This window comes from Haliaeetus albicilla, chromosome 16 (assembly GCF_947461875.1).
Source record: "Haliaeetus albicilla chromosome 16, bHalAlb1.1, whole genome shotgun sequence".
Taxonomy (NCBI): Eukaryota; Metazoa; Chordata; class Aves; order Accipitriformes; family Accipitridae; genus Haliaeetus; species Haliaeetus albicilla.
In genome coordinates this window covers 32,922,119-32,934,843 of record NC_091498.1, presented here as the reverse complement: position 1 = coordinate 32,934,843, position 12,725 = coordinate 32,922,119, and the positions used below count along the sequence as shown (strand labels likewise).

The window sequence follows — 12,725 nt, the reverse complement described above, 5'->3', positions numbered from 1 at the left end:
TCTGCTCTGGCTGACCCCGCTCCAGCAGCGGGCTTGGACTAGGTGATCTCCAGAGGTCCCTTCCCTCCTCCTCAAATCCATGATTTGTCATGAGAGGAGACGACAGGAGCAGTTCCTGCCTCAGCCGGAGCTGTGAGGCTGCCTTGATCCTGTTCGCTGCCGCTGCCACTGCCAGAGCTGGAGACAACCCAGGTTGCGACCGTCCCGCTGCCACCGTCCAGGTGCCCCTCAGCAGCCACACAGCCACCACCTCGAGGGCCTTCTGTGTCCCTGGGCTCTTTGCGCTGCCCTGGCAGGTGTTGGTCGGGGGCGAGCGCTGCATTTCCCTTCTTGGTAGGATGTGCTACCAGGCCCCGCGCCTGGCACGGCTGCGGGTCCTGCGCCGGGATCGGCTCCTTGTTGCATGCCGTTGCCTGGAGGAGTCACGGCATCCCCGCTGACGGCGCTCTCTTCTTCCAGAATAAGCTGGGACTTCCCGTTCGGGGCTTTGAGCTCGGCCCTCGTCCCAATCCCTCCTCCTTTGCCGCTCCCCCTGTGCTCGGCCCCAAGTGCTGTGGGACCTGCGCCGGGATCGGCTCCTCCTTGAGGAGGCTGGGACATCCCATTCGGACCTTGGAGCTCGGCCCTCACCGTCGGGATCCCTGCTCCACCACCCCTGTCGGCTGCGGTGGGCCCGTGAGCGCTCCCACCCAGCTTGGCCCCTGGTGCTGCGGGACCTGCGCCGGGATCGGCTCCTTGTGGCGTGCCGTTGCCTGGAGGAATCCCGGCCTGCCCGCGGGTGACGCTGACTCCTCCTTGAGGGGGGCAAAACGTCCCGTTCAGACCTTGGAGCTTGGCCATCATTGGGATCCCTGCTCCACCACACCTGTCTGCTGCAGTGGGCCCGTGAGCGCTCCCACCCAGCTTGGCCCCCGGTGCTGCAGGACCTGCGCCGGGATCGGCTCCTTGTGGCGTGCCGTTGCCTGGAGGAATCCCGGCCTGCCCGCGGGAGACGCTGGCTCCTCTTTGAGGAGAGCAGGACGTCCCGTTCTGCATCCCAAGCACTATCCCGAGCCGTTCTCCGCTGCCGCCTCCCGCTTCTCGAGGAGTTGTAGCCCCGGGTGTGCTGAGCCCGTCTGTGGCCATCCTGGTGCTGCCTCGGGGCCCTGCTTTGTCCCCTCTCTGGGGCCCCGGTATGGCCACCACCATGGTCCTGGTGCCGTCTCAGGGACCTGCTTTGGCCCCTCTCTGGGGCCCCGGTGTGGCTACCACCACGGTTTCTGCTGGGAGAGCTGCGGTGCTGGCGGCCCTCTGGAGATCTCCTTTCAGCAGAGCGGCGTTGAGATGTTCCCCTGTTGTCGCAGTGTGCGCTGCCGTGCACCTCACAGCTGCTGCCTCCCAGCTCGGGGAAGATATGCTGAACAGGCCGCCGGCAGTGTGCGCAGAGGACTTTTATGCGGGCCCACTCTTGTACGCAATTAAAGCAGAAACAGTGCCTGCACCAGTTCCGGCAGACTCCGTTGTTACTGGTGTCCTGGCAGATTGGGCAGTTTGCGTCCTCAGAGGCATCCGGCGGTGCGTCCTGGGGCACCTGGCTGGTGCCAGCATCACGGGAAGAGGTGCCCTGTTCTGCCGAGTCCTCCTCCGACCCCATCTCGCACTGCGAACGAAAGAGGGACAAAGCTCGTGAGCTGCCCTGGAGACGCAACCTGCAGGAAGCAGCAAAGATGCTGAAGAGGTGCCTGCTCTGCCTGGGGGCCGTGCTTGTGCTGCCACAAACACCAGGGATCGTCCTGGAGCAGACGAGTGACACCAGGGGCACCTCAGTGTGCTCCTGCTCTCCCGCCGGGACGGCGACTGACCTCTGGGACACGTGCGGGCAGGAATTGGGTAGGCAGGAAAGCGGTTCCCAGCCTCTCAGCGAGAGCACCACGAGGCTGGGGACGCGGCAGGTCGGGACCGGTGCCCCGGGCCCTGCCGGCGTCCCTGTCCGGCAGATCCTCTCTGCGCCCTTGGCAGGGAGCCTGCGGGATGGGGGTCCTTCGTCCCCCCACCTGCAGACAGACGGCTGTCGCCCGCGCACGAGGACAGCACTGTGGCCCTTCGGGGCTGCCCCACGCCTCAAAAGGATTGATGTCACAGGGGTCGCAGTGACTCTCTGGTGACATCACAGAGCTTTCGGGGACCACACCCCGGAGACGCAAGCCCCGGCCTCGGGGGAAGAAAAGGCCCATTTGGCAAGCATACTGTGTCCAGCGCTGGGCTCCCGGTACAAGAGAGATGTGGACGTACTGGAGAGTCCAACGCAGGGGCGCGAGGATGCTGAAGGGACCGGAGCATCCTATGAGGAAAGGCTGAGAGAGCTGATGATCAAGGGAGCTTACGTGCCTCGGTCACACACAGTCACCAAACTTCAGGTAGTTGTCCTCAAGTCTCTTAACCACCAGGCAGTCCCTGAACAGAACAGAACAGAATAGAACAGAACAGAACAGAACAGAACAGAATAGAATAGAAAGATCAGATCAAATCAGTTGGACGGGACCTACAACCATCATCTAGTCCAGCTGCCTGACCACTTCAGGGCTGACCAAAAGTTAAAGCAAATTTTGTCACACCAGAGGCTCCTCTACTTTTTCTTGTTTCTCAAACTTCTGGTCAAACCTCTGCCCTTCTCAGGGCAGGATGGTGACTGACCTCTCGGACACACGCAGGCAGGAATTGGGAAGGCAGGAAAGCGGCTCCTGGCCTCTCCGCAATGGCAGCCCCAGCCAGGGCGCAGCAGCATGCCCCGGGCAGCTGCAGGACTGAGCTTGTACCTGTGTTGGGGGCGAGCACTGTCCCGGTGTGATGCAGGGCTGCGACATCACAGAGGTGTCCCCAGCCGCACGGCTGTGACCTCACTGCCGTGTCCCTATAAAACAGGCGCCGGCACCCCGCAAGCCTCAGTGTGTCCGTGACGGACTCTGCGCGATGAGTGGCAGCATCTGTCTCCTCGGCCTCGGCATCCTGCTCCTGGCTGCCGGGGCTGTCCTCCTCAGGACCAGATGACGCCAACAGGTACACGGGGCTGCTTAGGGCCAGGGGGACCCCTCGGGGCTGGCGTTGGCAGGGGCTCCCCCCAGGCAGGTCACCGTGCTCCGTTCCTGTGCCCACAGGGTGACGGCTGGAGCCGACGATGCTGGAGATGGTGGCAGCGAGCGACAGCACCAGAGAAACGTAAGTCCCCTGCGGGTGTGCCCTGCGCCCCGGGGTACCCGGGGGATACGTCCCCGGGGCAGGACAGGGCAGGGCAGGGCAGGGCCCCAGCAGAGGCGGACAGTCCCCGGGGGTCCCAGCGGCCCCAGCCCTGCACCCCCGGCACCCCTCCCTCTTTTGCAGGCGGAGAGCGGCGGGCAGACCACGGCTGCGCCCACTGCAGCAAGGCTGCCCAGGAGCTGCAGCGACTGATGCTGTTGGCACGAACCAGGCCCGGGGTGTCACTGGGGCTGGGCTCCTCGTTTGTGCAGGACCCCGGCGCCTGGCAGGCAGCATGGCAGGACCTGGAGGAGCTGGGGGAGTGGGGCCACTTGCCCTGCCACAGCTGCAGCTTCTCTGGCTCCTCTGAGAGCCTCGGCCCCCCCGAGAGTCTGAGCGATACCCACCCGATCCCAGATGGAGGGGCCCCCATCGAGCTGGGGTCCGCCCGCTCCCTCGGACCCGCGCATGGCAGCGGAGCCTGCTCAGCCCTGAAGATGCATGTGGCCAGGAAGGGACTGGAAGTGCAGCTGGGGGCCCTGCCCGTGCCGGTGCAGCTGTCCCAGCAGCGAGCGGCGCAGCAGCAGGGCCGCCGCGTCCTGCCAAAGCTCATCCGGCCAGGGCAGAGCCAGCCCTTGCGGCGGTGCAAGCTGTGCCCCTCGCTGCAGGGGAAGGCGGATGCCATCGCGGACAACATAAGCCAGAAGGAAGTCCGAAGGCTGTGGGGGGACCCCAACCCCACCGAGGAGTCCCTGGCCCTGCTGGTGCCGTGCCCCCCACCGCTGCTCGCGCCTCTGGACCCACAGCTCCCCCGGGAGCACGGCGTGTGGGGGCCCCGGGCCCTGGGCCAGGCCGGCGCAGCATGGCACCCCAGGGTAGGACAGCAGGAGCTGCACAGCCGGCATGGCTCCAGGGAGTCTGTGCACGCTCCTTTGCCCGCGCGCCCCGTGTCACTGGCTGAGCAGACCTCTCCCCGCGACCTCTCCGTCAGCAACCGGCACCCGGACTCTTCCCTCGCTGTCGGTGGTGGCGTCTGCTCCTCCATCCAACCACCAGCCGTGGGCAACATCATGCGTGAGAGCCTCCTTCAGCCGGATGGGCAGCTACCGCAGGGCGAGGAGTTCCTGTGGCCTCTTGGCTTATCCTTGGCCCTGCCAGCCCTTCCCAAGCTGGACAGCAAGGTGGCAGGACCAGCAGCAGCAGGACCGCCTTCAGTCCTGCCAGAGGAAGACGCCGGCCTTCAGACCAGGTTCGCTGCTACCCGAGGCAGCGGTGAGGCCAAACTTGCGGACACGAGCCGGCCTAACGCTGCAGCGCCCGTTGTCATCTCAAAGGTGGAGCTGAGCCAGGAGGTGCGCAGCAGACTCTGGGTGCATACCGCAAGGAAATGCCTGGAGATTAAGCTGCAAAGGCTCCCTGAGGCAGTGCAGCAGCCCATGGAAACGCTGCATCGGTCACTGCCCCAACGCTTGCGGACTGGGACCGGTTCCCCGCGGCCACACTGTGCCCGAGTCCCCGTCCTCAACCCCCAGCGCCATTTCCAGCCCGACCAGGGCTCGCCACAGCAGCGCAAGGCATCCCTCGCCCAGCCGGTGGCCTCGGCAACACCGCCTTCCCACCCGGTGCCCACGTACGTCTACAGCTGCGAGGCCACATACATGTCAGAGAAGCAGCACGAGGCCCTGCAGCTGCACTTCCGCACCAAGAGGCTGCAGCGCTGCAGGGAGCAGCTTGGCAGAGAGGGGCCATCAGAGCGAGCAGTGCCCGGGGAGGAGGGCGGTCGGGCAGTGCTGCGGGGCAGCAGTCGGCCCAGCACAGCCCAGGCAGCCGCACCGGCACCCAGCACCTCCCGGGGCCCAGGCAGCTCCCCGCCAGTCTCCCTCGAGACGCTGCGCTGGAGCAGGAGGCAGGTCCTGCGGGCGCTGGATTCTGGCTTTCAGGACATGGCCCGTAGCCAGAGACAGCGAGACGTGCCGCAGAGCCCCGGTCCCGCGCCACCTCTTCCCCCTCCATCACACGTAGGGAAGGGGATTGGCAAGAGGGCAGAGGGGCCGAGGGTGCCTACCACGTCAGCCACGATGGGGAGGCCTTGGCGTGGCTCTGAGAGGGACATGGGTGCAAACAGGAGAGGAGAGAAGAGAGGCCAGACCCATCGCTCCGATAGTCCAAATAAATCCCGTTTCTAGCCCCGCTGTGGGAGTTGCTTGCTTTCTGTGATGCGCCAGCCGACTCGGAATGGGATGTGCCCGCAGGCTGGAGAGGGGAGCCAGGGAAAGGGTGTCTCGTGGGCAGGGTGGTGTTGGCTGCTGCGGGGGTCCCTGCCGGGGAGACAGGCTGCTGCCCCTCTCCGTGCCTTGTCAGTGCCAGTGTGCCACGGAGGCCTGTAAGCTCCCTTGATCATCTGCCCTCTCAGCCCTTCCTGATAGGGGAGATGCTCCAGTCCCTTCCTTTGTGGTCCTTTCTTGGACTCTCCCCAATACGTCCATGTCTGTCTTGACTGCGATTACGTGGAGTTGTAGAAGTGGTGCCTTTGTTCAAAATTAACGAGAGACGTCCCAGGTTGCGCTTTTCAGCCATTCCTGGTGTATCTGCGAACAAGCGTTCTCCTCCAGTATGTCCACCTCCGTCTTCTACTGGGGAGCCCAGCACTGGACACAGTAAACCAGCACTTCCAAGGGGTAGGGGACAACCTGTGCACCGCAGCCCTGCTGGCTAGGGCCAAAGGTGTGGGGCTTTGTGGGAAACGAATGACCCAGCCTGGCTCGCGTTTGTGTCACCAAACACACTTCTCTGCGGGGACGAGCACCGAAGAGATCCATCGCCAGAGGCTTCGTTCAGAAGCCCTGCGGAGACGCTGGCCCTTGTTAGAAATCGCTCATTGACCTCGTCTCAGGGCAGATGGCTCAGACAGGTCCAATGAATGAGACTCTGCAAAGAGTCCAAGGTCAGGATCTGCCTGGAGATTAAGAGACTTGAGGAAAACTACCTGGAGGTTGATGACTGCGTTTTGTGTTTTCCACAAAGCCCCACACCTTTGGCCCTAACCAGCAGGGCTACGGTGCACCGGTTGTCCCCTGTCCCTTGGAAATACTGGGTTACTCGCAGGATGTTGCACCCAAGGCTCCTTTTCTTTTTCATGATTCCGAAACCTCAGGTTATTTTTTTATTTCTGTGCTTTGGGCTTTCCCCAGGAGCATGTCCTGCTTTCATGTCCTTTCCTGGCTCGATGAAAGCGCTAACGCTGCAGTTTGAGTCTCTAAGGGCTCTGCCCCACGCAGAGCTCCGGGGAAGAAGGGCTTTGTGGAGGAGCCTCCCTCGTGCTCCCCTCCACGAACACAAAGGCGAGAGGCCTCAAGGTCCCAAGCATGAACAGGAGCAACAGAGAACCTCAGCTTGCCCTCTCACCCTTCCCTGTCCTCTGCCACCGCACCCTGCACCCCCCAGGTCCAGGCACCTACACTCCTGCGCGCAGCCCAGTGGGGCAGCGGTTCTCCAGTCCCTTCGCAGTGGTATCCAGAGACAGGACAAGACAACGGGCACCAGTTGAAAGAAAAGAACCTCTCCCTAACTGCAATACAAAACTTGTTTATTTGAAGGGAGGTCGAGCTAGGGAACGGATTGCCCAGAGGGGTTCCGGAGGCTCCGTCCTTGGCGATCATCAGAGCCTGACTGGATGCAGCCCTGGGCAGTCTGCTCTGGCTGACCCCGCTCCAGCAGCGGGCTTGGACTAGGTGATCTCCAGAGGTCCCTTCCCTCCTCCTCAAATCCATGATTTGTCATGAGAGGAGACGACAGGAGCAGTTCCTGCCTCAGCCGGAGCTGTGAGGCTGCCTTGATCCTGTTCGCTGCCGCTGCCACTGCCAGAGCTGGAGACAACCCAGGTTGCGACCGTCCCGCTGCCACCGTCCAGGTGCCCCTCAGCAGCCACACAGCCACCACCTCGAGGGCCTTCTGTGTCCCTGGGCTCTTTGCGCTGCCCTGGCAGGTGTTGGTCGGGGGCGAGCGCTGCATTTCCCTTCTTGGTAGGATGTGCTACCAGGCCCCGCGCCTGGCACGGCTGCGGGTCCTGCGCCGGGATCGGCTCCTTGTTGCATGCCGTTGCCTGGAGGAATCCCGGCCTGCCCGTGGGCGGCGCTGGCTCCTCCTTGAGGAGGGCAGGATGTCCCATTCGGACCTTGGAGCTCGGCCCTCATCGTTGGGATCCCTGCTCTGCCACCGCTGTCGGCTGCGGTGGGCCTGTGAGCGCTCCCACCCAGCTTGGCCCCCGGTGCTGCGGGACCTGCGCCGGGATCGGCTCCTTGTGGCGTGCCGTTGCCTGGAGGAATCCCGGCCTGCCCGTGGGTGACGCTGACTCCTCCTTGAGGGGGGCAGGACGTCCCGTTCGGACCTTGGAGCTTGGCCATCATTGGGATCCCTGCTCCGCCACCCCTGTCGGCTGCGGTGGGCCCGTGAGCGCTCCCAGCCAGCTTGGCCCCCGGTGCTGCGGGACCTGCGCCGGGATCGGCTCCTTGTGGCGTGCCGTTGCCTGGAGGAATCCCGGCCTGCCCGCAGGCGACGCTGACTCCTCCTTGAGGATGGCAGGACATCCCGTTCGGACCTTGGAGCTCGGCCCTCATCATCGGAATCCCTGCTCCGCCATCGCTGTCGGCTGCGGTGAGCCCGTGAGCGCTCCCAGCCAGCTTGGCCCCCGGTGCTGCGGGACCTGCGCCGGGATCGGCTCCTTGTGGCGTGCCGTTGCCTGGAGGATTCCCGGCCTGCCCGCTGGCGGTGCTGGCTCCTCCCTGAGGAGGGCAGGACGTCCCTTTCTGGCCTTGGAGCTCGGCCATCATCCTGAGCAGCGTCCTGAGCCGTTCTCCGCTGCCGCCTCCCGCTTCTCGAGGAGTTGTAGCCCCGGGTGTGCTGAGCCCGTCTGTGGCCATCCTGGTGCCGCCTCGGGGACCTGCTTTGGCCCCTCTCTGGGGCCCCGGTGTGGCCACCACCACGGTTTCTGCTGGGAGAGCTGCGGTGCTGGCGGCCCGAGGAATGATGCCGCCTCCTTTCCGCAGAGCGGCGTCGAGATCTCTTTCTCTTGATGCTATGCACCTCATAGTTGTTACCTACCAGCTTGCGGAAGATGTACTGAACAGGCTGCCGGCAGATTGGGCAAACGGCTTTTATGTGGGCCCACTTCTGTATGCAAGGAAAACAGAAGCGGTGCTTGCACCAGCTCACGTAGGCTTCGTTGTTGATGGTGTCCTGGCAGATTGGGCAGTTTGCGTCCTCAGAGGCATCCGGCGGTGCGTCCTGGGGCACCTGGCTGGTGCCAGCATCACGGGAAGAGGTGCCCTGTTCTGCCGAGTCCTCCTCCGACCCCATCTCGCACTGCGAACGAAAGAGGGACAAAGCTCGTGAGCTGCCCTGGAGACGCAACCTGCAGGAAGCAGCAAAGATGCTGAAGAGGTGCCTGCTCTGCCTGGGGGCCGTGCTTGTGCTGCCACAAACACCAGGGATCGTCCTGGAGCAGACGAGTGACACCAGGGGCACCTCAGTGTGCTCCTGCTCTCCCGCCGGGACGGCGACTGACCTCTGGGACACGTGCGGGCAGGAATTGGGTAGGCAGGAAAGCGGTTCCCAGCCTCTCAGCGAGAGCACCACGAGGCTGGGGACGCGGCAGGTCGGGACCGGTGCCCCGGGCCCTGCCGGCGTCCCTGTCCGGCAGATCCTCTCTGCGCCCTTGGCAGGGAGCCTGCGGGATGGGGGTCCTTCGTCCCCCCACCTGCAGACAGACGGCTGTCGCCCGCGCACGAGGACAGCACTGTGGCCCTTCGGGGCTGCCCCACGCCTCAAAAGGATTGATGTCACAGGGGTCGCAGTGACTCTCTGGTGACATCACAGAGCTTTCGGGGACCACACCCCGGAGACGCAAGCCCCGGCCTCGGGGGAAGAAAAGGCCCATTTGGCAAGCATACTGTGTCCAGCGCTGGGCTCCCGGTACAAGAGAGATGTGGACGTACTGGAGAGTCCAACGCAGGGGCGCGAGGATGCTGAAGGGACCGGAGCATCCTATGAGGAAAGGCTGAGAGAGCTGATGATCAAGGGAGCTTACGTGCCTCGGTCACACACAGTCACCAAACTTCAGGTAGTTGTCCTCAAGTCTCTTAACCACCAGGCAGTCCCTGAACAGAACAGAACAGAATAGAACAGAACAGAACAGAACAGAACAGAATAGAATAGAAAGATCAGATCAAATCAGTTGGACGGGACCTACAACCATCATCTAGTCCAGCTGCCTGACCACTTCAGGGCTGACCAAAAGTTAAAGCAAATTTTGTCACACCAGAGGCTCCTCTACTTTTTCTTGTTTCTCAAACTTCTGGTCAAACCTCTGCCCTTCTCAGGGCAGGATGGTGACTGACCTCTCGGACACACGCAGGCAGGAATTGGGAAGGCAGGAAAGCGGCTCCTGGCCTCTCCGCAATGGCAGCCCCAGCCAGGGCGCAGCAGCATGCCCCGGGCAGCTGCAGGACTGAGCTTGTACCTGTGTTGGGGGCGAGCACTGTCCCGGTGTGATGCAGGGCTGCGACATCACAGAGGTGTCCCCAGCCGCACGGCTGTGACCTCACTGCCGTGTCCCTATAAAACAGGCGCCGGCACCCCGCAAGCCTCAGTGTGTCCGTGACGGACTCTGCGCGATGAGTGGCAGCATCTGTCTCCTCGGCCTCGGCATCCTGCTCCTGGCTGCCGGGGCTGTCCTCCTCAGGACCAGACGACGCCAACAGGTACACGGGGCTGCTTAGGGCCAGGGGGACCCCTCGGGGCTGGCGTTGGCAGGGGCTCCCCCCAGGCAGGTCACCGTGCTCCGTTCCTGTGCCCACAGGGTGACGGCTGGAGCCGACGATGCTGGAGATGGTGGCAGCGAGCGACAGCACCAGAGAAACGTAAGTCCCCTGCGGGTGTGCCCTGCGCCCCGGGGTACCCGGGGGATACGTCCCCGGGGCAGGACAGGGCAGGGCAGGGCAGGGCCCCAGCAGAGGCGGACAGTCCCCGGGGGTCCCAGCGGCCCCAGCCCTGCACCCCCGGCACCCCTCCCTCTTTTGCAGGCGGAGAGCGGCGGGCAGACCACGGCTGCGCCCACTGCAGCAAGGCTGCCCAGGAGCTGCAGCGACTGATGCTGTTGGCACGAACCAGGCCCGGGGTGTCACTGGGGCTGGGCTCCTCGTTTGTGCAGGACCCCGGCGCCTGGCAGGCAGCATGGCAGGACCTGGAGGAGCTGGGGGAGTGGGGCCACTTGCCCTGCCACAGCTGCAGCTTCTCTGGCTCCTCTGAGAGCCTCGGCCCCCCCGAGAGTCTGAGCGATACCCACCCGATCCCAGATGGAGGGGCCCCCATCGAGCTGGGGTCCGCCCGCTCCCTCGGACCCGCGCATGGCAGCGGAGCCTGCTCAGCCCTGAAGATGCATGTGGCCAGGAAGGGACTGGAAGTGCAGCTGGGGGCCCTGCCCGTGCCGGTGCAGCTGTCCCAGCAGCGAGCGGCGCAGCAGCAGGGCCGCCGCGTCCTGCCAAAGCTCATCCGGCCAGGGCAGAGCCAGCCCTTGCGGCGGTGCAAGCTGTGCCCCTCGCTGCAGGGGAAGGCGGATGCCATCGCGGACAACATAAGCCAGAAGGAAGTCCGAAGGCTGTGGGGGGACCCCAACCCCACCGAGGAGTCCCTGGCCCTGCTGGTGCCGTGCCCCCCACCGCTGCTCGCGCCTCTGGACCCACAGCTCCCCCGGGAGCACGGCGTGTGGGGGCCCCGGGCCCTGGGCCAGGCCGGCGCAGCATGGCACCCCAGGGTAGGACAGCAGGAGCTGCACAGCCGGCATGGCTCCAGGGAGTCTGTGCACGCTCCTTTGCCCGCGCGCCCCGTGTCACTGGCTGAGCAGACCTCTCCCCGCGACCTCTCCGTCAGCAACCGGCACCCGGACTCTTCCCTCGCTGTCGGTGGTGGCGTCTGCTCCTCCATCCAACCACCAGCCGTGGGCAACATCATGCGTGAGAGCCTCCTTCAGCCGGATGGGCAGCTACCGCAGGGCGAGGAGTTCCTGTGGCCTCTTGGCTTATCCTTGGCCCTGCCAGCCCTTCCCAAGCTGGACAGCAAGGTGGCAGGACCAGCAGCAGCAGGACCGCCTTCAGTCCTGCCAGAGGAAGACGCCGGCCTTCAGACCAGGTTCGCTGCTACCCGAGGCAGCGGTGAGGCCAAACTTGCGGACACGAGCCGGCCTAACGCTGCAGCGCCCGTTGTCATCTCAAAGGTGGAGCTGAGCCAGGAGGTGCGCAGCAGACTCTGGGTGCATACCGCAAGGAAATGCCTGGAGATTAAGCTGCAAAGGCTCCCTGAGGCAGTGCAGCAGCCCATGGAAACGCTGCATCGGTCACTGCCCCAACGCTTGCGGACTGGGACCGGTTCCCCGCGGCCACACTGTGCCCGAGTCCCCGTCCTCAACCCCCAGCGCCATTTCCAGCCCGACCAGGGCTCGCCACAGCAGCGCAAGGCATCCCTCGCCCAGCCGGTGGCCTCGGCAACACCGCCTTCCCACCCGGTGCCCACGTACGTCTACAGCTGCGAGGCCACATACATGTCAGAGAAGCAGCACGAGGCCCTGCAGCTGCACTTCCGCACCAAGAGGCTGCAGCGCTGCAGGGAGCAGCTTGGCAGAGAGGGGCCATCAGAGCGAGCAGTGCCCGGGGAGGAGGGCGGTCGGGCAGTGCTGCGGGGCAGCAGTCGGCCCAGCACAGCCCAGGCAGCCGCACCGGCACCCAGCACCTCCCGGGGCCCAGGCAGCTCCCCGCCAGTCTCCCTCGAGACGCTGCGCTGGAGCAGGAGGCAGGTCCTGCGGGCGCTGGATTCTGGCTTTCAGGACATGGCCCGTAGCCAGAGACAGCGAGACGTGCCGCAGAGCCCCGGTCCCGCGCCACCTCTTCCCCCTCCATCACACGTAGGGAAGGGGATTGGCAAGAGGGCAGAGGGGCCGAGGGTGCCTACCACGTCAGCCACGATGGGGAGGCCTTGGCGTGGCTCTGAGAGGGACATGGGTGCAAACAGGAGAGGAGAGAAGAGAGGCCAGACCCATCGCTCCGATAGTCCAAATAAATCCCGTTTCTAGCCCCGCTGTGGGAGTTGCTTGCTTTCTGTGATGCGCCAGCCGACTCGGAATGGGATGTGCCCGCAGGCTGGAGAGGGGAGCCAGGGAAAGGGTGTCTCGTGGGCAGGGTGGTGTTGGCTGCTGCGGGGGTCCCTGCCGGGGAGACAGGCTGCTGCCCCTCTCCGTGCCTTGTCAGTGCCAGTGTGCCACGGAGGCCTGTAAGCTCCCTTGATCATCTGCCCTCTCAGCCCTTCCTGATAGGGGAGATGCTCCAGTCCCTTCCTTTGTGGTCCTTTCTTGGACTCTCCCCAATACGTCCATGTCTGTCTTGACTGCGATTACGTGGAGTTGTAGAAGTGGTGCCTTTGTTCAAAATTAACGAGAGACGTCCCAGGTTGCGCTTTTCAGCCAT

General features: G+C 64.5%; 2 protein-coding genes across 2 annotated transcripts; both read left to right on the top strand.

The window, feature by feature from the left end:
* The first annotated feature begins 1,433 nt into the window (after positions 1-1,433).
* Positions 1,434-5,790, top strand: LOC138689322 (uncharacterized). The gene is made up of 3 exons (XM_069804055.1): positions 1,434-2,129; positions 3,135-3,195; positions 3,358-5,790. The coding sequence occupies exons 1-3, from the start codon at positions 1,434-1,436 to the stop codon at positions 5,397-5,399; spliced, it is 2,799 nt and encodes a 932-aa protein (XP_069660156.1). The 3' UTR covers positions 5,400-5,790.
* A 2,851-nt stretch (positions 5,791-8,641) lies between these two features.
* Positions 8,642-12,725, top strand: LOC138689320 (uncharacterized). Its single transcript, XM_069804054.1, has 4 exons — positions 8,642-9,064; positions 9,837-9,971; positions 10,070-10,130; positions 10,293-12,725. The coding sequence occupies exons 1-4, from the start codon at positions 8,642-8,644 to the stop codon at positions 12,332-12,334; spliced, it is 2,661 nt and encodes an 886-aa protein (XP_069660155.1). The 3' UTR covers positions 12,335-12,725.